The sequence below is a fragment of the Microcaecilia unicolor genome, chromosome 2 (genome assembly GCF_901765095.1).
Source record: "Microcaecilia unicolor chromosome 2, aMicUni1.1, whole genome shotgun sequence".
Taxonomy (NCBI): domain Eukaryota; kingdom Metazoa; phylum Chordata; class Amphibia; order Gymnophiona; family Siphonopidae; genus Microcaecilia; species Microcaecilia unicolor.
The window spans coordinates 279,921,684-279,944,984 of NC_044032.1; the positions used below are offsets into that span (position 1 = coordinate 279,921,684).

The 23,301-nt window shown below is 42.0% G+C and overlaps 1 protein-coding gene across 1 annotated transcript in view; it reads right to left on the reverse strand.

Annotated features, from left to right (window-relative positions):
* The window catches only part of SLC24A2 (solute carrier family 24 member 2), a 399,922-nt gene that overhangs the window by 31,033 nt on the left and 345,588 nt on the right, over nt 1-23,301 (reverse strand). The window contains 2 exon segments of the mRNA XM_030192433.1: nt 6,507-6,625; nt 13,008-13,106. Coding sequence (XP_030048293.1) covers nt 6,507-6,625; nt 13,008-13,106 — 218 coding nt within the window.

Here is a 23,301-nt window from a genome sequence, read left to right on the forward strand (position 1 = left end):
AATAGTACCTTTACTCATGGAAATGCCTTTGACAATTATCCTCAGACAGATTTTAGAGATTGAATTACTTCATAATCAGACATCTGATTGGCTAGAATCACTTGACTTCCTGAAGTGGTCAGATGAAAGAGAACTCAAAGATCCTAAAAGTGCTTATTACTGCACTAATAAGACAACATTAAAATGAAGTGGTCACAAGTCTTCAGCATAGAAAGAGATTTTAGAAGCAAACAAGTAATTTTACACCTTCTTTGCTATTCTCTCTTTGTGGAAATTTGCATATGCGTCAGATCTGCTTCCAAACCTGCCATGCTTCTGTAGACTCTGTTTTGTCAAGATTGACCAATGTTTGAGAAACTCATTTCCAGCAACGGCTTGACCCCCTTCAGCAAGCACATGCAAGTGCAGAGGTCTGCAAAGCACCCTCCATTTTTAGCAACGGAACCTGCTCACTTCTGTTTTTTGAAGGAAGGGACAAAGGGCTTCGAATGACGCTGGATGCCTGCATTTGAAATGATGATGATTGCACTAACATGTGAACAGAAAGGAAGATTCAAAGGTTACCAAGGTAACCTGTTTGGAGTGGTCCACAAATACTTTGAGGTTGCACGTTCAGTAACCGCTTTGATTGTAACCACAGAAAGGCGGTATATTAAATTCCACCCCCTTTCCCTAAGAATGCACCTGTGCTCACTGCAATGTTAAAATCATCATAATGAATGATATAGCTCTTTTTTAAAAAACATTATCATATCCAGTATAGGTCAGATAAACTGTAATATTCCAAGACCTCCTGGACTGAAGGGGCTTGCTTTAATGCTAAAAATAACTCTAGCCAATTGTTACAATGCAGACTCCCATCAACTCGCAAATCATATCTGATTGCTGTAAATCGGATTCATGAAATTATAAAAGAATTACCAACTGTGAGTATGGGAAGAATGCCAGACCTAGCTAACCTTTAGTATAAGGCAATGAGGCATGTACCTGCTTTTCAATCATGGAGGGCAAGGATAGAGAGACAGGGGAGCCATGACTGGGTATCATCAGTACTGAGTCGTGTGTGGTGCAATGGTGGAAAGATGTGTATTGAATGGCTTGGTACTGATAATAATATATAGCTCAGGTTCTCCACTGAATATAACAAGGACTAATAGGTCTTCTCTATAGGCTCCTATGTAAACTGTCAACCTCTGTCTTTCCTCAAATAGTACACAGCAACATTGATTAATGGCTTCTAAATGTTTTTTTTTTTTAGTTCAGATAACAATTTAAAGAGGTTTACATAACAAAAAATACAAAATTGATTTACAGTCTGTCCAATGAACTATTAGCTGAATAAACTTCTTATCTCCTAGCATGTTTTCCATACCACAATGACCTGTCTCAGTCCTTCACAACTCTTCAGACTAGACTTTGATACAGAAGTCCTTCTACCATTGAGTACTTTTTACTCTGTTAAATCAAGATGATGATTACTACAGACCGCTCTGGGATTTTCTTCTCTGTCCCAGAAGATTACTACTGGCAGTCTCCAGATATATCAACCTAATGGCTAGTATCAGAGAAATTCCATCACTCAAAGGTTTCTGTTGCTTCCAGTCTCACCAGTGGTGTTCCTGGGGGGGGGGGGGGTGCGGTCCGCCCGGGTGCACGCCGCTGGGGGGGTGCCACGCGCCTGTCGGCGCCGCTCGTTCCGTGCTCCCTGTACCCCGGAATAGGTTACTTCCTGTTCCGTGGCAGAGGGAGCATGGAACGAGTGAAGCCGACAGGCGCGCGGCACCCCCCCCCCCAGCAGGTAAAAATGTACCCGGGGGGGGTGTCGTTTCGCTGGGGGTGGCCCTGCACCCGGGGGGGCGCATCGGCGATCTGCCCTGGGTGTCAGCTGCCCTAGGAACGCCACTGAGTCTCACTGCTTACCTATGGCTGATAAAGCTGTAAAGTTTTAATTTCTCACATGGTTGGGGGGAGGGGGGTTCAAAGTTCTTTCTTACCTTTATTCTCTGAAGATAAATGGGGACGGGGAGACATGATACAGATGTTTAAATACTTGAAAGTTATTAATATAGAAACAAATATTTTCCAGAGAAGGGAAAATGGTAAGACTAGAGGACATGAATTGAGGTTGCGGGGTGGTAGACTTAGAAGTAATGTCAGGAAATTCTTTATCACAGAGAGGGTGGTAGATGCCTGGAATGCTCTCCCGAGGGAGGTGGTGGAGAATAAAACTGTGGCAGAATTCAAAACAGCATAGGACGAACACAGAGGATCTCTAATTAGAAAATGAATGGTACGTTAAATGGTGCTTAGATGGCAACTGCAAAGGTCTAAAATACAAACCAACGCATGCGTCAGCCTTTTCCTACCTGAGCACACAATTCTGGAACGCGTTGCCGCGCAATTTAAAAAAGATCTATGAACTAACAAACTTCCGCAAACTACTGAAGACACATCTCTTTGACAAGGCATACCACAAAGACCAACAAATGTGAACCTCTCCAAATATATCCAGAATAGTCTTATTATATCTGCTTGTTATACTGCTATCATGTTTTATTCACAATCATGTTACCCAAGATCCTCTGTAATACTAAATGTCTATCTTACCATGTATTTCCACTATTCATGATGTATTGTAAGCCACATTGAGCCTGCAAAGAGGTGGGAAAATGTGGGATACAAATGCAACAAATAATAAAATAATAAATATTAACTCTGGCTGTAAAAACTAAGGCTGGTGCTGGGCTGGCTTGTATGGTCTATGTCCTGCATATAGAAATCCAGTTTAAGATGGGCTGGAGAGGGCTTCGACAGAGACTCCAGTAATATGGAATGTGAAGACAGTGCCGGGCAGACTTTTACGGTCTGTGTCCTGCAAATGACACGACAGATTCGGACAGGCTGGAGTGGGCTTTGATGGCAACTCCAGTAGTAGGAGCATAAGGACAGAGCTGGGTGGACCACGGTCTATGTCCCAGAAACACAAAAAAAAAGACCATGATCAAGTATATAATCTCATATTCCCTGTTGATTTTAATCTTGAATTGATAATGAATGTGACTGTTGGGCAGACTGGATGGACCATTTAGGTCCTTATCTGCCGTCACTTAGTATGTTACTGTGGCTCTTTCTTCTCTGTCATATTCTGGAGCCAGCCGAATTAGCATCTGTCAAAGGGTGGCATTAGGGATGGGGGCTAAACTGGATCCATCCAAGAAAACTTTCATTATGGAAGACAGGGGTGTAAAATTAATTTCAATATCGAGTTGCATATGAAACTTTTTACTTTCAGAGGGCCAACTGAAAGCAGAGGGGGGATAATTTGCATAATGTTCTATATATTTGCAAATTAAATCATGTTAAATTTGTTTTGGAGTGGGATTGTTTAATAATCTGTGCTGAGAAGGGAGGAGGAAGCTAGAGAATAGGACAAAGGAATCTGAGGACAGGAAAAGGAAATGGGACTTAATATACCGCCTTTCTGTGGTTTTTGCAACTACATTCAAAGCAGTTGACATAGTATATAAAGGTACTTATTTGTATCTGGGGCAATGGAGGGTTAAGTGACTTGCCCAGAGTTACAAGGAACTGCAGTGGGAATCAAACCCAGTTCACCATGATCAAAGTCCACTGCACTAACCACTAGGCTATTCCTCCACACTAGGACGAAAGGGAGAATCTTGAAGGACACAATAGGTCTGAACAGCAGTGGAAGAGAAGGATGTGGCCTGAAGCACTGCACTAATGCTATCTTCTCCTCTATTCTCCTCTTCTTTCTGGCATATAATAGGAACGATGGGGCTCAGCAGGCCCTAAGGGAGGAAGTTTTATAAATGGCGCTCAAAATTTGTTGCCGATAAAAATTGGCACTGAATGATAGTCTATAATGAGCATTCCAGGATCAGTGTCCTTTATAGAACAGTGCACAGTGTCAGGATTCATGCTCAGCTTTGAGCACAAAGAGTTACACCAACTGAAACCAGGTGGAAATCCCAGTGCAAGTTGGGTGCAGATCCCCTGAATTCTATATCTGTACGCATTTTAAAGGAAAGCCTCTGGTCAGCCCATGCCCACCTCCTGGCCATGCCCCCTTTGCAGAGCCACGCTTAAACACTTACGCGCTACTCTAGAAATGGGAGCATAAGTGTGTTTTTGTGCAGATCTGCTGTTTTTGCCCCGTTTCGGTGCCTTGCATCTGTTAGAATGCTTTTTTACACAGAAAATTTGGCACAGAAGTAGCGCCTGATTGGCACCATATATAGAACTTCCACCTAAATGTTCATGGGCCAAATGTTTGACAATTCTGATGTAAGGTAATAATCTTTTGGACTAAAGTCATTCGGGTCAGTATTCAAAAACATTAACCTGTATAATTTCAGCTGCTACGGGGATAGAACTGGAGACTAGCACATAAACTTGGTGCAATCCACGGTGCTCACCCACGCCGACTACTGCAATAGTATTTTCTTAGGCTGCAAGACCCATATCCTGAAGAAACTTCAGACTGCCCAAAATACAGCAGCAAGACTCATTTTTGGTAAATCACGATTTGAATGCGCTACACCTCATCGTGAAAATCTTCACTGGCTCCCTATCACAGAACGAATCAACTTCAAGGTCCATACATTAATCCACAAGATTATCCACGGTGAATCTCTGAATTATATGCTCAATTTGATTGACCTTCCCACCAGAAACATGTCTGAAACTTCATGAACTTACTTCAACCTACATTACCCCAATTGTAAAGGACTCAAGTACAAAACCTATTATGGATCCAGCTTCTCCTTCTTAGGCAGCCAACTCTGGAATGCCCTCCCCAGACCCATCCGATCAATCAGCGACTGTCTACCCTTCCAGAAATCACTAAAAACCCATCTGTTCAAGCAAGCATACCAAAATGAACCAATCTAATCCTACAATTCCTTCTACCCAACACATATCCAGAAGACAACGACAATGACTCAGACTAGATCTCCAACCAAATTTCCCTATGTTTTCCCCGTGTCCCATCCCCCCGCCCCTCTACCCCTCCCTCCATTGCTCATCTACCCCTTGCTCATACCTCTCCTACTTCCTTCACCCCCATCTCTACCTACCTATCTCTTTTATTATTTTGCTATAATTAACTTATATCTTCTCTATCAATACTCTGTAATCCATATTATTATGTAAGCCGCATTGAACCTGCTTTAAGTGGGAAAGCGCGGGGTACAAATGTAATAATAATAATAAAACAAATCAGCAATCTAGAAAGCATCTCGTCTGCCAATTTTCAGTGCTGCTGAAAATCCTTATAGATCGCCCTAGCACTACCCTGTCAGCACGGGGCGAAGTGAGGGTGTTCACTTAACTTTATGGATAATCATCAGTATTCAGGCATATGCAGTTTAATGTAGGGCAGCAAAAAGGCCGTCGAAACTTAAACCGCATACCTATATGAACAGCAGCTGCAGTCTGCCAGAGATCCAAGAGTGGTCACCGCTGTACACATATTTTCAGTGCCACTCGCTATCTAAATATCAATGTTAAATATATAGAATATATTAAAACACCACGGCCAGCATTTAGAAAAATAAAACACTGAGAGTGGCATTTAAATATTGACATGATTTATTTTTAGCACTGTAAGGCTGCCCGCTAGTCATTTTTTGCTCTACATCCGTTTTTTGCTAGATATCATGGGCCTTAGGATGTTGCCGGAGGCTTCAAATACAGGAAAAGGTTTAAAGGAGCTGTAAGGAGCGCTAGGTATGCGGAAGTGCCCGGAATGCAGAAGTAAAAAATGTTTGCTACAGCCGAGCGTTCCACAAAATCTCCCAGGCAAACACTTACACATCCTGCTAAAACATTTACCTTTATTTCCCGCAGGTTTTCTACATTCTTTTCCTTCAGAATTTTCTTTTTATGATTTTAGTTTTTGTATCTTAGTCAGCTCCTCTTCGATCTGGGCCTGCCTTGCCTCCTTTCTCTACTGTTTCTGTCCATGTATCTGTAATGTTCTAGATCTTTCACCTCTACTTTATTTATCCAATAGGAACTTGCATTTCATAATGCAGAAGGAGAAATTTTGTTACTAACTGGAAAAATGGACACTGGTAGCGACACTAAAACAGATACCCAAGCACACAAATAACCAACAACCTGGAAGATGCTGACGTTATTCTCAACTTGAATGATATAAACCGGAACATTTTGGATGGTGAGGCCATTTCATAACAAGCCCTCTATTAAGCAGAATATCAATACAGCACACTGGATGTACCTACTTCCCATATTTTATGCATTAATACGTTTCTGCTTTTAAAAAACTAGGACCTTCCGGACTTTGGAAGCTCTGCATTATTCCTGAATCTGTTGAGTTTCGATGGCTTTGGATTGGAGAGCTTGGCTACATTTTGGTCTTATGTGATATGAGACGCACAGTGATACTCACAATATATTTTTTTAATCACATCCTAGCTGCTGGTGTACATTACTTAACTAAAATAAAAAGGGGCAATAACCTGAGTGTCTGCAGCTTCAATGCTGTGCGAGAGATTTCCATTTTGCACTGGCTCAGCAGATGCTTTTGGTGGTGTAACGTCAACCTCCACATTTGAAGTGTTTGGAAGTTCAATTTTTTCTGCAACATCAAACGTAAAAGGAGAGTAGTAGTCAATTTCTGCTGAAGCTTTTTCAACACATAGATTCTTCTTGAAGATTATGAATGATTGCTCATAGAACTTTAGGGGCTCATTTACTAAGCCACGTAGGCACCTATACGTGCGCCAACTTGGAGTTACCGCATGGCCCTTGCGGTAATTTCAATTTTGGCGCACGCACGTCTGTTATGCGCGTCCGAAAAATATTTTTTTTTAATTTTCTGACGCGCATAGACCATTACCGCCCAGTTACCGTGTGAGACCTTATCGCTAGGTCAATGGCTTGTGGTAAGGTCTCAGACCCAAAATGGACGCGTGGCCATTTTCATTCTGCCGCAAGTCCATTTTCAGCAAAAATTTAAAAAAGGCATTTTTTGTAGGCGCGCTAAAAAATAATTCTGCGCACGCCCAAAACACGCGTCTACACTACCGCAGGCCATTTTTCAGCGCACCTTAGTAAAAGGACCCCTTATAGACTCTGGGCAAGAGCAATATAGAAATAAAACGTTCAAATTATTACATTGTACCACAACAACACCATCTACTTTTTTCCCAGTTCATGAATGTGCTGTGTTAAAGCAAAATCTTAAAACAGCCAAAGAGCTGTGTTAAACTGTACATTATCAGATGTACAATACTTTTATTAAATAGTCATGTTTAGTTCTTGCATGTCTGCAGTGTTATGTGCCTGTGATTATGTATTTCAACACAGAAGGCTTTCAATTATGCTGAAACTATAGAGTCACATTAGCACGCAGGAATGAAACTGGACGGACTAGATGGACCTTACAGAATCACATAATATGAAGTTAGCTATGTTTAATTTTTCAAGATTTGTTTTTGGCTTGGTGCTGCTTCTTTTCTCCTTCTTCCAGCTCAACTGGAACCAGTACTAATACTCTGGCATTATGAGTCTTTTTTGGCAGCTTTGGGAATTTTCTCCCTGATTTTAATGAACCTTCCATTCCACCATTCATAGTCTGTTCATTGGAGCAATGTTCCTGAAACTGAGGGCTCATTCTGTCTCCCTGGACTCTAAGAAGGTAATGCTATAACGGGGCAGCTCTACTTACACACCACAAGGCCATATGGTAGGAGCCTATTATATAATGGAACCTAGACACCTAGGATCTGTCACCATGGCCGCCGAGAGACTGGGGGGGGGGGGCAAAATTCCCTGGGCCCAGCCCCCAAGGGGGGCCCAGCGCCAGGGTCTCTCTTTCTCTCTCCTGCTCCTGATGGGTCCTGAGTGATTGCATCCCTACAGAAGCAGGAGAGAGAAAACTCCGGCTAGGGCCCCATCCAGTGCTACTCTTTGCTTTTCCTCTACCGCTGTGCCGAGTGGCTGCTTTTCCCCTCAGGCGCATGCTCGGTTTTGAAACCGAGAATGTGCGACGAAAGAAAAAAAAGTAACCGCAGGGGCAGGGCAAGCATGGAATGAAGAGCAGTGCTGGATTCTTCTGCTGGCGGGGACTCGGGATCCCCGCCAGCCCCAAGGTATCTCATTTGCAGCAGTGGTGATCCTGGGGGGAAGGGTTGGCAGCAACGATCTGGGGGGGGGGGGGGCAGTGATCTAGAGAGACGGCAGCAAGTGCCCTGCCCCGGGCCCAGCGGCAACAGCCTTGCCCCGGCTCAGTCTCTCGGTGGCCCTGTCTGTCACAGAATACTAGCATAACTCACTATCAGTATATCTAACATTTAGGTGCCCGCATCTGCACCAGCCATGGAGCTGACACATGTGGGTGCCTAAATGCGACAGGGATGCACCTAATTTATAGTATTCTGTAAGTTAGATAGCAAGTGGGAGTCCCGTCTACGTATACAGGGTGAGGGGAAACAAAAGTAACCCCCTAGAGTTTTTTTGTTGTTTTCTCTTGGAATTTCTGAACAGGAGCTATTCACACATAGGGATGCTTCCATGTTTAGATCCGTGGTTCTCAAACCTGTCCCGGGGACATCTAGCCAGTTGGGTTTTCAGGATATCCCTAATGAATATGCATGCACTTAAAGTAATCACTATCCGCTCTTAAACTGCTATTCAAAGAACTTTATTACACTATTAAAGTGCTCCAATACAAAATACAAATTCCTTTATAAAACCCTAAACCCTCTCCACTGTTCTCTCATATCATTCACAACACATTCAAACACTATCACACAACGCACAGCTCAGGAAAATTAGTATTCTAACATATGAATGTTTAGCTGCAGAACCATAACCATCAGCACAACATAGAACCTTAACTCAGGAGATTGTAGAGTAATCCTACTATATATCAGTCACCAAGTGTTCAACGCTGGAACCGATGTGGTTCAAATATTGTTGCATAATGATAATACTTGCAACACAAAGTTCAGTCAATTAGAAGCAAATTCTCTCTTCACTGTGTTCTAGTCACCGCCCCTGAAGACACGATTCTACGAAACAGAAATTTGTGTTGGGTGCTGACGATTTGTGTGTTTGAGGATGTTGAATTCCTGTAACAGCTAAAGTGAGGAAAAGGACTGATAACAGCTCAAGCGAGGAAGAGGACTGATATACAAGTTTGGCAGCCCGCTGTATTACGTGCTGCAAGAAGAAATGATCTTTTACTTACTGACAGTTTGTCAATCTGAGCACAGTTCTGGATCTTGATTGAACTTTATGTTGCAAGACTTATCTCCTGAGTTAAGAGTCTATGTTGTGCTGATGGCCATGGTTCTGCAGCTAAGCATCCACATGTTAGAATACTAATTTTCCTGAGCTGTGCATTGTGTGATAGTGTTTGAATGTGTTGTGAATGATATGAGAGAACAGTGGAGAGGGTTTGGGGTTTTATAAAGGGATTTGTATCTCGTACTGGAGCACTTTAATAGTGTAATAAAGTTTTTTGAATAAGAGCGGATAGTGGTTACTTTAAGTGCAACATTACTTGTGTGTTACCAGATTGTAATTAGGCTACTCATATTTGTTAGGATTAATGAATATGCATGAGAGAGATTTGTATGCCTACCACTACCACTGACTGGCTGGTGGGGCTAGGGCAGGATATCAAGGAAGTGTGGGTACAGTGGGGAAAGGGAGTGTCTTGAGCAGACCTAAATATAAATGTGCATTCCTAGAATCCACATCTGTATTGAAAAAGAAACATGGTATTTATACCTACCCCAAGGCAAGATATAAATAATGAGGTTTGCTCCTCCCCATCTTCAAATATCTCCCAGATGTCTGCCCTTCCAATGAATCCCACCTAACATCCGATTCTCCCAGCCAATGAAAATCATGGTCTTTTAAATGAGGGAGTGCTTTTACTATTGTAATGTGATTTTTTTTTAAGGAGCTTTCTCATCTAAAACCTTATTTAAGGTTTTATACCATGCTTCTACCTTTAATGTTATGGGCATCTCTTCTAATAAGTTATTCTACATGTTATCTATAAAGTTACTTCTCTTTTTATATTTCCTATATGCAACTGTAAAACCTACTCATCATTATACTGTTTTATTAATCAAATGTAAGCCACATTGAACTCAAGCCTTTTTGGGATAATGTGGGATAAAAATGACAATAAATACATATTTACCGCTGAAATATTCCTCCTAGTGGAGAATTTCAATGAAGAGTAACAATTTTGAACAGATGAAATCTTACATTTTAAGAGAAAATGATCTGTCTAAGAGGTTGCAACAGCATAAAAATCTGAACCTTTCCCAGATGAACAAATAGCCACCATATCAAGGCAATGACCGGGACGTCCCGATGGGTGGCTTGAGTGTATTGCAAAGTGAAACCTAAAGAATCCAACAGAGCTAAAAAAGCAAGTTCGGCAGTAGTACTAGAATTTTCCAGATGAATGTTTACATCACATTGTATAATTAATGCACTGGGTAAAAGATTAAAGTCTGTAATTAACTAACTCAATTTGTCAAATGACGATGCAACCAAAGAAGGGGATCGATAAAAAGAGAAGCAATATAATTGTTCTGAGCCTATTAAATGAATTGTTAATGCTTCCATATGCTCAAAACCATAATGCATTATTTGAGACAGTTTCAAATCATTACAAAAATTGCTACCCCACCTCCTCATTTACAAGAGTGGTTTACTATAATTTATTATGACCTCTGCATCCCACATTATCCCAAACATAGTTCAGGTTCAATGTAGCTTTACAATCCAATTATAAAGCAGGTACTATCTCTGTCCCTAGGCGGCTAACAATCTTGTTTTTTTGAACCTGAGGCAATAGAGGGTTAAGTGACTTGCCAGGGTCACAGGGAGCAGTATTGGAAATTGAACCCAGAATGGTAGGAGAAAGGTCTGCTAGGCCACTCCTACTGGGCCTAGTGCAGCATGATTTTTCAGAATTAAAATGGTTTTGCTGGAAAATAGAAACAAATATATAAAAATATTTGGCAAAGACATTTGAATGTTACTTGCTCAGAAAACAAACCTGGCTCTACCCTCCCCATAAAGACCAGTGAAAGCCTGAAACACAAGGACTATTGAATGGGCCATAGTGTAACAACAGAACTGGCTGGCTGAATACTAAAAGGTCCACATCTCCAAAGAACAAAGTCTGCATATTGACAGCCCATCTACCTGAAATTCACAGTTAATGACTCACCTAATCTAAAAAAAGAAAGCCCATCTACCCAAAACTCCCAATGATTCTTAATCCTGTCAAGTACCTTCTGGGGTGTGTACAACAGCACTGTGATTGGTTAGCCAGAAACATGTGACCAGCTACTATGCTCCATCTCAAAAACCAGAAAGAAACAGTTTTCAGCTATCCATGAGTTTTCACTGGATCAAATACACCTCACCTGACTTCAGCCTACGGTCCAATAAGAAATTATAAAAAAAAACTGAAACACTCTCAGTCTGCCATTGTTCTTTTTCTTTACCTCTCTGGACTTGTGCTCATCCCTGGACCCTGCCTGCTAGATGATCTGCTCCTCTCTGGACCTTCACTGGATCTCTGTGAGCCAAGCCAGGCTCCAGCAACAACTCTACAAACAGAAGACTTCTTTCCCTAACAAAGAATCCACCATCTAGCTAAGAAAAAAAGACCTCCTTCACCACTCTAACCAGCAGCTGAAATAATTAATCTGAGCCTCAATCAAAGTGAGCTACTATTAAGCCAGCCTAATTAATAATTCTGTCTTGTCTGCCTTGCTAACAATATTTATCTTGTGGAATATGTCCCTTGTGTAAAATCCCTAGAACTGCCTTCTAAATTATTGCATTAACTGTATTGCAAATAAACATTGTATGTAGTTCTTATGTTCTGAGCACATGTCCTTAAATATTATACAGTGCAGGTTAATGCTGAAGATTTCCCCTCATTGTCAGCCTCCCTTACCTCCTTCTATTCAGTCCAATCATGCAGTGACAGGCCTAATCTTAGGGACCACAGGCAGTAGCTCCTTTCAAGCCCCCTCCCTACCCATCTTCAACACTTTGCTCAAAGCCCACCTCTTCAATGTTGCTTTCGGCACCTAACCTTTATATCTTTCAGGAAATCTAGACTGCCCCAATTTGACTGCCCCTATTTGACTGACTGTACATTCGTCCTTTAGATTGTAAGCTCCTTGAGCAGGGACTGTCCTTCTATGTTAAACTGTACAGCGCTGCGTAACCCTAGTAGCGCTTTAGAAACGTCAAGTAGTAGTAGTAGAACTCAATATATGTGTGTACCTGCAGTCTTTTGAGTCAATGCAATATAATGATTGTAAGTTTTCCTCTACCCTTGGGGATCTGAATGCCACCTCTGTAGTATTTCCAGCACTGGCTGATCAAAAAAAAAAAAAAAAAAAGAAGAGAACCCAAGTGTAAGAACTGAGCCCCAACTTTCAGCATAATGGTGACTAGCACTGTTAGTGGATCATCAGATTCACCCCAAGTGCATTCTTTTACATGACATATATATTTTTTAAATTAGCTTTTCATGTAAGGACGTCATATGTGTTGTGTGGACTGACAAAAAGAACTAAACTGGGAAAAACTCTGTTTAATTCTGGCAAACTGCCAGAATTTTCATCTCAAAAGAGGATGTGATATTGGTTTGTTCACTATATCATTTCAATGGTGAAGACTCAAAGTCAGCAATAAAGGTCTGTGTTTTAGGATTATATGGAAGCTGAGCGAGAACTTAAAAAAAAAAAGGACAGATGAAAAGAACTGGACCATTATCTATCTGAATGCTCCTTTGGAAAAATGCAACCTTCGTGCAGGAAGAAGCATTCAAGCAAAAAGAGCCCTATGAGTTTCACTGGACTGGAGGAATGCAGGCTTCCAAAGACATTTTGAAGCAGGAGATCAAGAACATGGGTTTCTGGGTACATCTAAACGCTTGGAAAATAAATGCACTCTTTGCTCACCAATATAGTTAGCAGCACCATTCAGTCTTTCACTGTCTTCCACTTGACACTTCTTTTTAGCCATCTTGTGTAGAATTGAGGCCTTCTCTCTAAATTTTCCTAAGGAAAGAGGAAACACTGGGTGTTACATTTGCTGATGACTATTTTCTCCATAGCCTGCAGAGAGGAAAATATATGTTTCATTTCTGTGCACTCGAAACCATGGGCATGCACATCTTCCTAAATTTGCTGATAATGAGGAGCATGCACAATACTAAACAGTCTTGGATACTTTAAGCCTGGAAAGATTTAAATAGACGTCATGTATATGTGATAGGTTGGATTCATAACATTTGCACAGACAATGGTAAAAAACACACTTTTATCAACATATGGTTATAATTTAAAACAAAAAAAAACAGTATACACAAACAGCATCTTTTCTTTAATCAGTATTTTCTTTCTGTTCCCTTGTTTGTATAACCCCCCACATAGGGCGCCTTTTACTAAGCCACGTAGGCGCCTATGCACACCCAATGTGCCCCAAAATGGAGTTACCACCCATCTACCGCGTGGCTCTTGCGGTAATTTCATTTTTGGTGCACGTCCGATACGCGCATCTGAAAAATATTTTTTTATTTTCTAGCGCGTACGACATTTGACACGCTAGGTCATTACCACCCAAATTCTTTACCGCCAGGTCTATGGCTGGCGGTAAGGTCTCAGACCCAAAATGGATGTGCAGCAATTTTGATTTTGCTACACGTCCATTTTCAGGGGGAAAAAAAAGGGCTTTTTTACAGTTGCACTGAAAAATGATTCTGCGTGCGCTCAAAACCTGCACCTACACTACCACAAGCCATTTTTCAGCGCGCCTTTGTAAAAGGACCTCATAGTGACAAAGTTGGTGGAAACTTGAACACCCATGTTTTTTGAAAAGGAATGGAGAACACAATGCAAATGACCCCTGAAATGGCTTCTTTTTTTTTTGTTTCTTTGCTGCCTGAGAGAAAAAACTGAGCAATTCAGAATCCTGGCACCTTAACGCATCTTTGTCTACTCCACTACTTTTCTGACTTTTTATTGACAAGTTTTATTTCTGATTGAATAACAGGGTAGCTCCTCACTGTTTTCTGAAGATTCTTTCAGCAACAGACATCAAACAACTGGATGACTTCCTGGAAAAAACATCACCTTACATTCTAAAATAGTTACGCTGTGCTATAACTGTGCACTTATCATAAAAGCTATTCATTTAGCTTTTTTTAAAATAACTTATTATTGCTGAATATTTTACTTACAAATCTAATTTTGTGCATTAAAAAAAATTGTATGATATACTTGGTCCAAAGCGCCTGTCCTCTGGCTCATTGGGGCTTCCAGTTCAGTTGAGTCTTCTCTAGGTTTTATATTCTCTTCTGTCAAGTCACATCACTGCAGCCCCGGGATGTGTTTCCTTCTGCATTCCATTATCCATTAGTAGCTCAAGGTGAGTTACATTCAGGTACACTGGATATTTCTCTGTCCCAGGAGGGCTCACAATCTAAGTTTGTACCTGAGGCAATGATTTGAGGTTTGAGCAAATAACGCTAAAATTATAATTTCTGTTTTATTGGCCTCGGTGATAATAGTTTCAGGGCAATGCTTGGCCTGTGTAGTGTATTTGTAGTGGTATTTTTGTTTTTGCTGTTGTATTTTTCTTTTTCTTGGGGGGGGTGGAGGAAGGAGGGAAATTATATACTGGTAAGCCTGATATCGGTGCTGGGCAAAATGGTGGAAACTATCATAAAGAATAAAATTAGAGAACACATAGATAAACGTGGTTTAATGGGACAGAATCAGCATGGGTTCAGCCAAAGGAAGGCTTGCCTGACCATTTGCTTCATTTCTTTGAAGGTGTGAATAAACATGTGGATAAAGGTGAGCCGGTTGATGTAGTGTATCTAGATTTTCAGAAAGCTTTAGATGAAGCTCCTCATGAGAGAGATTCCTGAGAAAATTAAAGAGTCATGAGATAGGAAACCAGGTTCTGGTGTGGATTAGGAATTGGTTATAAAACAGAGGGTAGGGTTAAATTGTCATTTCTCTCAATAGAGGAGGGTGAACAGTGGAGTGCCACAGGGATCTGTACTGTGACCGGTGCTATTTAACATATTTATAAATGATATGGAAATTGGAATGATGAGTGAGTTGATCAAATTTGTAGATGACACAAAACTATTCAAGGTTGTTAAAACATGTGTAGACTGTGAAATATTGCAGGAAGACCTTAGGAAACTGGAAGACAGGGCATCCAAATGGCAGATAAAATTTAATGACAAATCCAAGATGATGCACATTGGAAAGAATAATCCGAATCATAGTTACCTGATGCTAGGGTCCACCTTGGGGGGTCAGCGCGCAAGAAAAAGATCTAGGAGTCTTTGTAGATAACACACTGAAATTGTCTGCTCAGTGTGCAATGGCGGCCAAAAAAGCAAACAGGATGCTAGGAATTATTAGGAAAGGGATGCTGAATAAGACCAAAAATACTATAATGCCTTTGTATCGCTCCATGGTGCATCCGCACCTTGAGTATTGCGTTCAGTTCTGGTCGCTGTATCTCAAAAAAGATATAGCAGAATTAGAAAAATTTCAATGAGGAGTGACCAAAATGATAAAGGGGATGGAACTCCTGTTATATGAAGACAGACTAAAGAGGTAAGGGATCTTCAGCTTGGAAAAGAGATGGATGAGGGGAGATATGATTGAGCTGTACAAAATCCTGAGTGGTGTAGAACGAGTAGAAGTAAATCGATTTTTTATTCGTTCCAATGGTACAAAGACTAAGGGACACTCAAGGAAGTTACATGGAAATACTTTTTAAAACAAATAGGAGGACCTGGCTTGGCCACTGTTTGGAAAACAGGATACTGGGCTAGATGGACCATTGGTCTGACTCAGTATGGCTACTCTTATGTTCTTAGGAGGGAGATAGGATTAATACAAGGAATCCTTGTTTTAATGATTTGTATTGTATGCTCATTGTTACTTTTTGTTAAATACTTGGTGGCTGGGTAATGACTGTATTCTATTTGCTTTATAATAACAATAAAATGTTTTAATGCCACTAGAAAGGCTTTCCGTTAGCACATCACATACATGCATCGCCCACAGAATCACTGCATGTTGGCAGCCGTGCTATATCCATTGCTCAGTGAGAATAAGATGGGTAGGGAAATAGACAGACTCTGAAAAGTCTTTTGATAAGGACACATTGTTTTAGACTGGATTCAGGTCCTAAACTCTTTATTTTTGTAAAATCAGACTTTTCCAATCATACCGTAACCAGTTTTTGAAAGCAGAAGTAGATTGCTTGCAATCGACCGGGTGAAGTTTCATATCTATGGGAAAGGGATTTAGCTTATACTACATTGTTCTCATGTTCTTCACCTCTTACGAAAGACTATCCAAATAGCTGTTGACAAAAATAACAAGCTTTTTTAAAAATTTAGACTAGGGTTGTTTGTGTTTCACTGTTTTACCTAGCAAAAGACTGCATTAAAAACACTCTTAAAAATGATAATATAATATGGCCTTTTCTTTCAAAATATATGCCGATGTTGGTTTTTTGCTTCTGTACTATGAGGTGGGCTTAAGTACATAAGTAATGCCACACTGGGAAAAGACCAAGGGTCCATCGAGCCCAGTATCCTGTCCACGACAGCGGCCAATCCAGGCCAAGGGCACCTGGCAAGCTTCCCAAACGTACAAACATAGTAACATAGTAGATGACGGCAGAAAAAGACCTGCACGGTCCATCCAGTCTGCCCAACAAGATAACTCATATTTGCTGCTTTTTGTGTATACCCTACTTTGATTTGTACCTATGCTCTTCAGGGCACAGACCGTATAAGTCTGCCCCGCACTATCCCCGCCTCCCAACCACCAGCCCCACCTCCCACCCACCGGCTCTGGCACAGGCACAGACCGTATAAGTCTGCCCAGCACTATCCTCACCTCCCCAGCCCTGCCTCCCAACCCCGGCTCTGGCACAGACCGTACAAGTCTGTCCAGCACTATCCCCGCCTCCCAACCACCAGTCCCGCTTCCCACCACCGGCTCTGGCACAGACGTATAAGTCTGCCCAGCCCTATCCCCGCCTCCCAACCTCCAGCCCGCCTCCCGATCTTGACTAAGCTCCTGAGGATCCATTCCTTCGGCACAGGATTCCTTTATGCTTATCCCACGCATGTTTGAATTCCGTTACCGTTTTCATTTCCACCACCTCCCGCGGGAGGGCATTCCAAGCATCCACTACTCTCTCTGTGAAAAAATACTTCCTGACATTTTTCTTGAGTCTGCCACCCTTCAATCTCATTTCATGTCCTCTCGTTCTACCACCTTCCCATCTCTGGAAAAGATTCGTTTGCGGATTAATACCTTTCAAATATTTGAACGTCTGTATCATATCACCCCTGTTTCTCCTTTCCTCCAGAGTATACATGTTTAGTTCAGCAAGTCTCTCCTCATACGTCTTGTAACGCAAATCCCATACCATTCTCGCAGCTTTTCTTTGCACCGCTTCAATTCTTTTTACATCCTTAACAAGATACGGCCTCCAAAATTGAACACAATACTCCAGGTGGGGTCTCACCAACGACTTATACAGGGGCATCAACACCCCCTTTCTTCTGCTGGTCACACCTCTCTTTATACAGCCTAACAACCTTCTAGCTACTGCCACCGCCTTGTCACACTGTTTCGTCGCCTTCAAATCCTCAGATACTATCACCCAGAGATCCCTCTCTCCGCCCGTACCTATCAGACTCTCCCCACCTAACACATACGTCTCCCGTGGATTTCTACTTCCTAAGTGCATCACTTTGCATTTCCTCGCATTGAATTTTAATTGCCAAACCTTAGACCATTCTTCTAGCTTCCTTATGTCCTTTTTCATGTTTTCCACTCCCTCCGGGGTGTCCACTCTGTTACAGATCTTAGTATCATCCGCAAATAGGCAAACTTTACCTTCTAACCCTTCGGCAATGTCACTCACAAATATATTGAACAGAATCGGCCCCAGCACCGATCCTTGAGGCACTCCACTACTTACCTTTCGCTCCTCCGAGCGAATTCCATTCACCACTACCCTCTGGCGTCTGTCCGTCAACCAGTTCCTAATCCAGTTCACCACTTCGGGTCCTATCTTCAGCCCCTCCAGTTTATTTAAGAGCCTCCTGTGGGGAACCGTGTCAAAAGCTTTGCTGAAATCTAAGTAGATTACGTCCATAGCTCGTCCCTGATTCAGTTCTCCTGTCACCCAATCAAAGAACTCAATGAGGTTCGTTTGGCACGATTTCCCTTTGGTAAATCCATGCTGTCTTGGATCTTGCAACTTATTGGCTTCCAGGAAATTCACTATCCTTTCCTTCAGCATCGCTTCCATTACTTTTCCAATAACTGAAGTGAGGCTTACCGGTCTGTAGTTTGCAGCTTCTTCCCTATCACCACTTTTGTGAAGTGGGACCACATCCGCCGATCTCCAATCCCTCGGAACCTCTTCCGTCTCCAAGGATTTATTAAACAAATCTTTAAGAGGACCCGCCAGAACCTCTCTGAGCTCCCTCAATATCCTAGGGTGGATCCCATCCGGCCCCATGGCTTTGTCCACCTTTAGCTTTTCAAGTTGTTCATAAACACTCTCTTCCGTGAACAGTGCTCTATCCACTTCAATCTCATTTGTACTTTTTGCAGTCCATCGCGGTCCTTCTCCAGGATTTTCTTCTGTGAAAACAGAACAGAAGTATCTATTTAGCAAATTTGCTTTTTCTTCATCATTATCCACATAGCGGTTCGCAGTATCTTTTAGTCTCACAATTCCCTTTTTAGTCATTTTCCTTTCACTAATATACCTGAAGAAAATTTTGCCACCCCTCCTCACATTTCTAGCCATTTGTTCTTCCGTTTGCGCTTTTGCCAGTCGTATCTCTCTCTTGGCTTCTTTCAGTTTCATCCGGTATTCCTCCTCGTGTCCCTTTTCATGAGTTTTTTTGTATTTCTGGAACGCCAACTCTTTAGCCTTTATTTTCTCAGCCACTTGCTTGGAGAACCATATCGGTTTCCTTTTTCTCTTGCTTTTATTTACTTTCCTTACATAAAGGTTCGTGGCCCTATTTATAGCTTCTTTCAGTCTGGACCACTGTCCTTCCACTTCTTGTATTTCCTCCCATCCCATCAGCTCCTTCCTCAGGTATTCCCCCATTTTACTAAAGTCAGCATGTTTGAAATCCAGGACTTTGAGTTTTGAGTGGCTACCCTCCTCTTCAGCCGTCATATCAAACCAAACCGTTTGATGGTCACTGTTGCCCAGGTGGGCACCCACTCGGACATTTGACACATTATCCCCATTTGTGAGTACCAGATCTAGCGTCGCTCCCTCCCTCATGGGTTCTGACACCATTTGTCTGAGTAAAGCACTTTGAAAAGCATCCACGATCTCTCTGCTTCTTTCCGATTTCGCAGACGGAACCGTCCAATCTACATCCGGCAGATTGAAATCTCCCAACAACAGCACCTCTCTTTTCTTCCCCAACTTTTGAATATCAGTGATCAGATCTTTATCTAGGTCCTCCAAATGTGTCGGAGGTCTGTAGACAACACCCACATGGACAGAGGTTTTATCCTTTCTTTTTAAGGTGATCCATATCGCTTCTTCCTTTCCCCAGTTCCCTGTCATTTCAGTCGCTGTGATATCATTTCTCACATACAGAGCTACTCCTCCACCTTTACGCCCCTCTCTATCCTTCCTAAAAAGATTATATCCTGGTATGTTTATATCCCATTCATGGGAACCATTGAGCCATGTCTCTGTGATTTCAACTATGTCCAAGTCTGCCTCCATGATTAGGGCATGAAGGTCCTGAACTTTATTGCTTAGACTGTGAGCATTTGTGGTCATCACTTTCCATCTACATTTCCAAGTATGTGTTTTGGTTTTAGTGATTTGGGGGTGTCTTTTCTCTTTGGGTACCTTCATATCTTTTTGTTCCACCTTCTTTGCTTTTTCTTTCTCTTCCGCCTCAGTTTTATTTTCAGGAGCATCACAGTGCTGTAGTGGAGCAAAGGAATTCTGTAGGGGCAAGACTTGTGAGGGCGGATGCTTCTGTGTCACATAACTGAGCCTACTGTGAACCATCTATTCTTAGGTGGTATTATCCTTTGAGGCAGTGGTGAGAATTTGGTATGATTCTGTGCAGTATGATTTTGTGCAGTCCTAGAAGTTGCTTTAAGTGCATTCAATTCCTGCTTTCTATACGTGTTATTCCATTCTATACGTGTTATTCCCGGAATTGTGGATTTTTCCCAAGTCCATTTAGTAGCGGTTTATGGACTTGTCCTTTAGGAAACCGTCTAACCCTTTTTTAAACTCTGCCAAGCTAACTGCCTTCAACACGTTCTCCGGCAACGAATTCCAGAGTTTAATTACGCGTTGGGTGAACAAATATTTTCTCCGATTTGTTTTAAATTTACTACACTGTAGTTTCATCGCATGCTCCCTAATCCTAGTATTTTTGGAAAGTGTGAACAGACGCTTCACATCCTCCTGTTCCACTCATTATTTTATATACCTCTATCATGTCTCCCCTCAGCCGTCTCTTCTCCAAGCTGAAAAGCCCTAGCCTCCTTAGTCTTTCTTCATAGGGAAGTCGTCCCATCCCCGCTATCATTTTAGTCGCCCTTCACTGCACCTTTTCTAATTCCACTATATCTTTCTTGAGATGCGGCGACCAGATGAACAAAATACTCAAGGTGCGGTCGCACCATGGAGCGATATAACGGCATTTTAACATCCTCACACCTATTTTCCATACCTTTCCTAATAATACCCAACATTCTATTCGCTTTCCGAGCCGCAGCAGCACACTGAGCAGAAGGTTTCAGCATATTATCGACGACGACACCCAGATCCCTTTCTTGGTCCGTAACTCCTAACGTGGAACCTTGCATGAAGTAGCTATAATTCGGATTCTTTTTTCCCACATGCATCACCTTGCACTTGCTCACATTAAACGTCATCTGCCATTTAGCCGCCCAGTCTCCCAGTCTCATAAGGTCCTCCTGTAATTTTTCACAATCCTGTCGCGAGTTAACGACTTTGAATAACTTTGTGTCATCAGCAAATTTAATTACCTCGCTAGTTACTCCCATCTCTAAATCATCTATAAATATATTAAAAAGCAGCGGTCCTAGCACAGACCCCTGAGGAACCCCACTAACTACCCTTCTCCATTGTGAATACTGCCCATTTAACCCCACTCTCTGTTTCCTATCCTTCAACCAGTTTTTAATCCACAACAGGACTTTTCCTCCTATCCCATGACCCTCCAATTTCCTCTGTAGCCTTTCATGAGGTACCTTGTCAAACACCTTTTGAAAATCCAGATACACAATATCAACCGGCTCCCCTTTGTCCACATGTTTGTTTACTCCTTCAAAGAATTGAAGTAAATTGGTCAGGCAAGATTTCCCCACACAAAAGCCGTGCTGACTCGGTCTCGGTAATCCATGTCCTCGGATGTGCTCTGTAATTTTGTTTTTAACTGTCCTGTATTTGGATTGCCTTTTGTGGGCTGGAATAACAACCAATTCTTTGTCTCATATCCCTAAAGAAATCACTAATTGCAATATATGTTGAATATTAAGTATTATAACTGTTGTTTTAAGAGGTGCTCCTCTTTCTTGCTAAATAGAGTAACATGGTAGATGATGACAGATAAAGAGCAACTGATTAATCCGGTTTTCCCAGTTTTTCTAATCTATGTTAAAGATATATTCCAGCTGCCTGACAAGGTTCGACCACTTGTATGATTTCTTCTCTTTGTTTGTCTATCAATCTGGATACACAAGCATTTGAATTCCGGTATATAATCCAATACCCAACGGCCATCCACCATATCTTACCCCTGAGCTTTTATAACAATCTATACAGCTAAGAAAACTAGTGAAGCTGCTGCCCAAACATCTGTTCATGTAGATCCCATCATTTATCATTATCATTTATTGAATTTAATATACTCCCATTTTTGAAGGCCAAGTTAGAGAGGTATACAATACAATCAGTAAGATTAAATGCAGAACTCCAAGATTAAATAGGAAAGAGGCACTTAAAGGGATACATAAAATATACATTGATTCATTCAGAAACTCGGCTTATCACTGGGTGTTGCTGGGCCTTCTCTTCTCAGGATGGAGAATTATAAAGCTGCAAAGGCCTTGCTGAATGGTTTCCAGCCGACATCAATGTGCTGGCATTCAATTGCTTGGTTTGCGGGGAACCGTAATGTGCTTGTTCTAATCCAGCTTGCCAATGGCTTGAGGTGTTACTAGGTCTTGCTTCATTTATCTGCCCCTCATTTTCGTCTCATCTTCTCTTCCCTGGCCTCTGCTTTTGAAGCAATGAAGGGTGGGTTGTTTGCAAAAGTTCAGCCTTCCAGACAAATTTCTACCGCTGTCCTCCATTTCCTTCCAATCTCAATATTGCAGTATATCAGTACGGTATGTATCACCATCTCAGGTGTGCTCTGAATCTTTCCACCCCTCCATCATATTGTGAATCCTTGCCCTTCGATTCTAGATCTTTCATTTAGTTCTTATATATAGCAATCCTAGTTTCATAACTGCCTAAAGTGGTTTCCAAACACAAAACATTTAGGGTTTCATATTCAAAATGATTCAGCTGAACAGCGGTTTGTTTCTGCTATTATTATTATTACATTTGTATCCCACATTTTCCCACCTATTTGCAGGCTCAATGTGGCTTACATAGTACCATGAAGGCGTTCGCCCAGTCCGGTAGGGAGACAGATACAAAGTGATGTTGTGGTAGAATAAGGTCCGTGTGTTTCAGGTAATATGGGGGTTGTAGAGAGGGAGGTTATGTGGAGGGGCATTTTTGAACGGGGACACCCATTTCTAAGGGCGGCCATCTCCAAGGATGGCGCCGCGAAGGGGCGGGGCCAATCGTATTTTCGAAAAAGATGGCCGGCCATCTTTTTTCTCGATAATACAGTTGGGGCTGTCCAAATGTCAGAGATGGCTGGGTTTGAGATGGCCGGCCTCGGTTTTTGCCCATAATGGAAACCGAGGCCGGCCATCTCAAACCCGGCCAAATCCAAGGCATTTGGTCATTGGAGGGACCAGCATTTTTAGTGCACTGGTCCCCCTCACATGCCAGGACACCAACCGGGCACCCTAGGGGGCACTTCTAAAAATTAAAAAAAATTGCTCCCAGGTGCATAGCTCCCTTACCTTCGGTGCTGAGCCCCCCAAATCC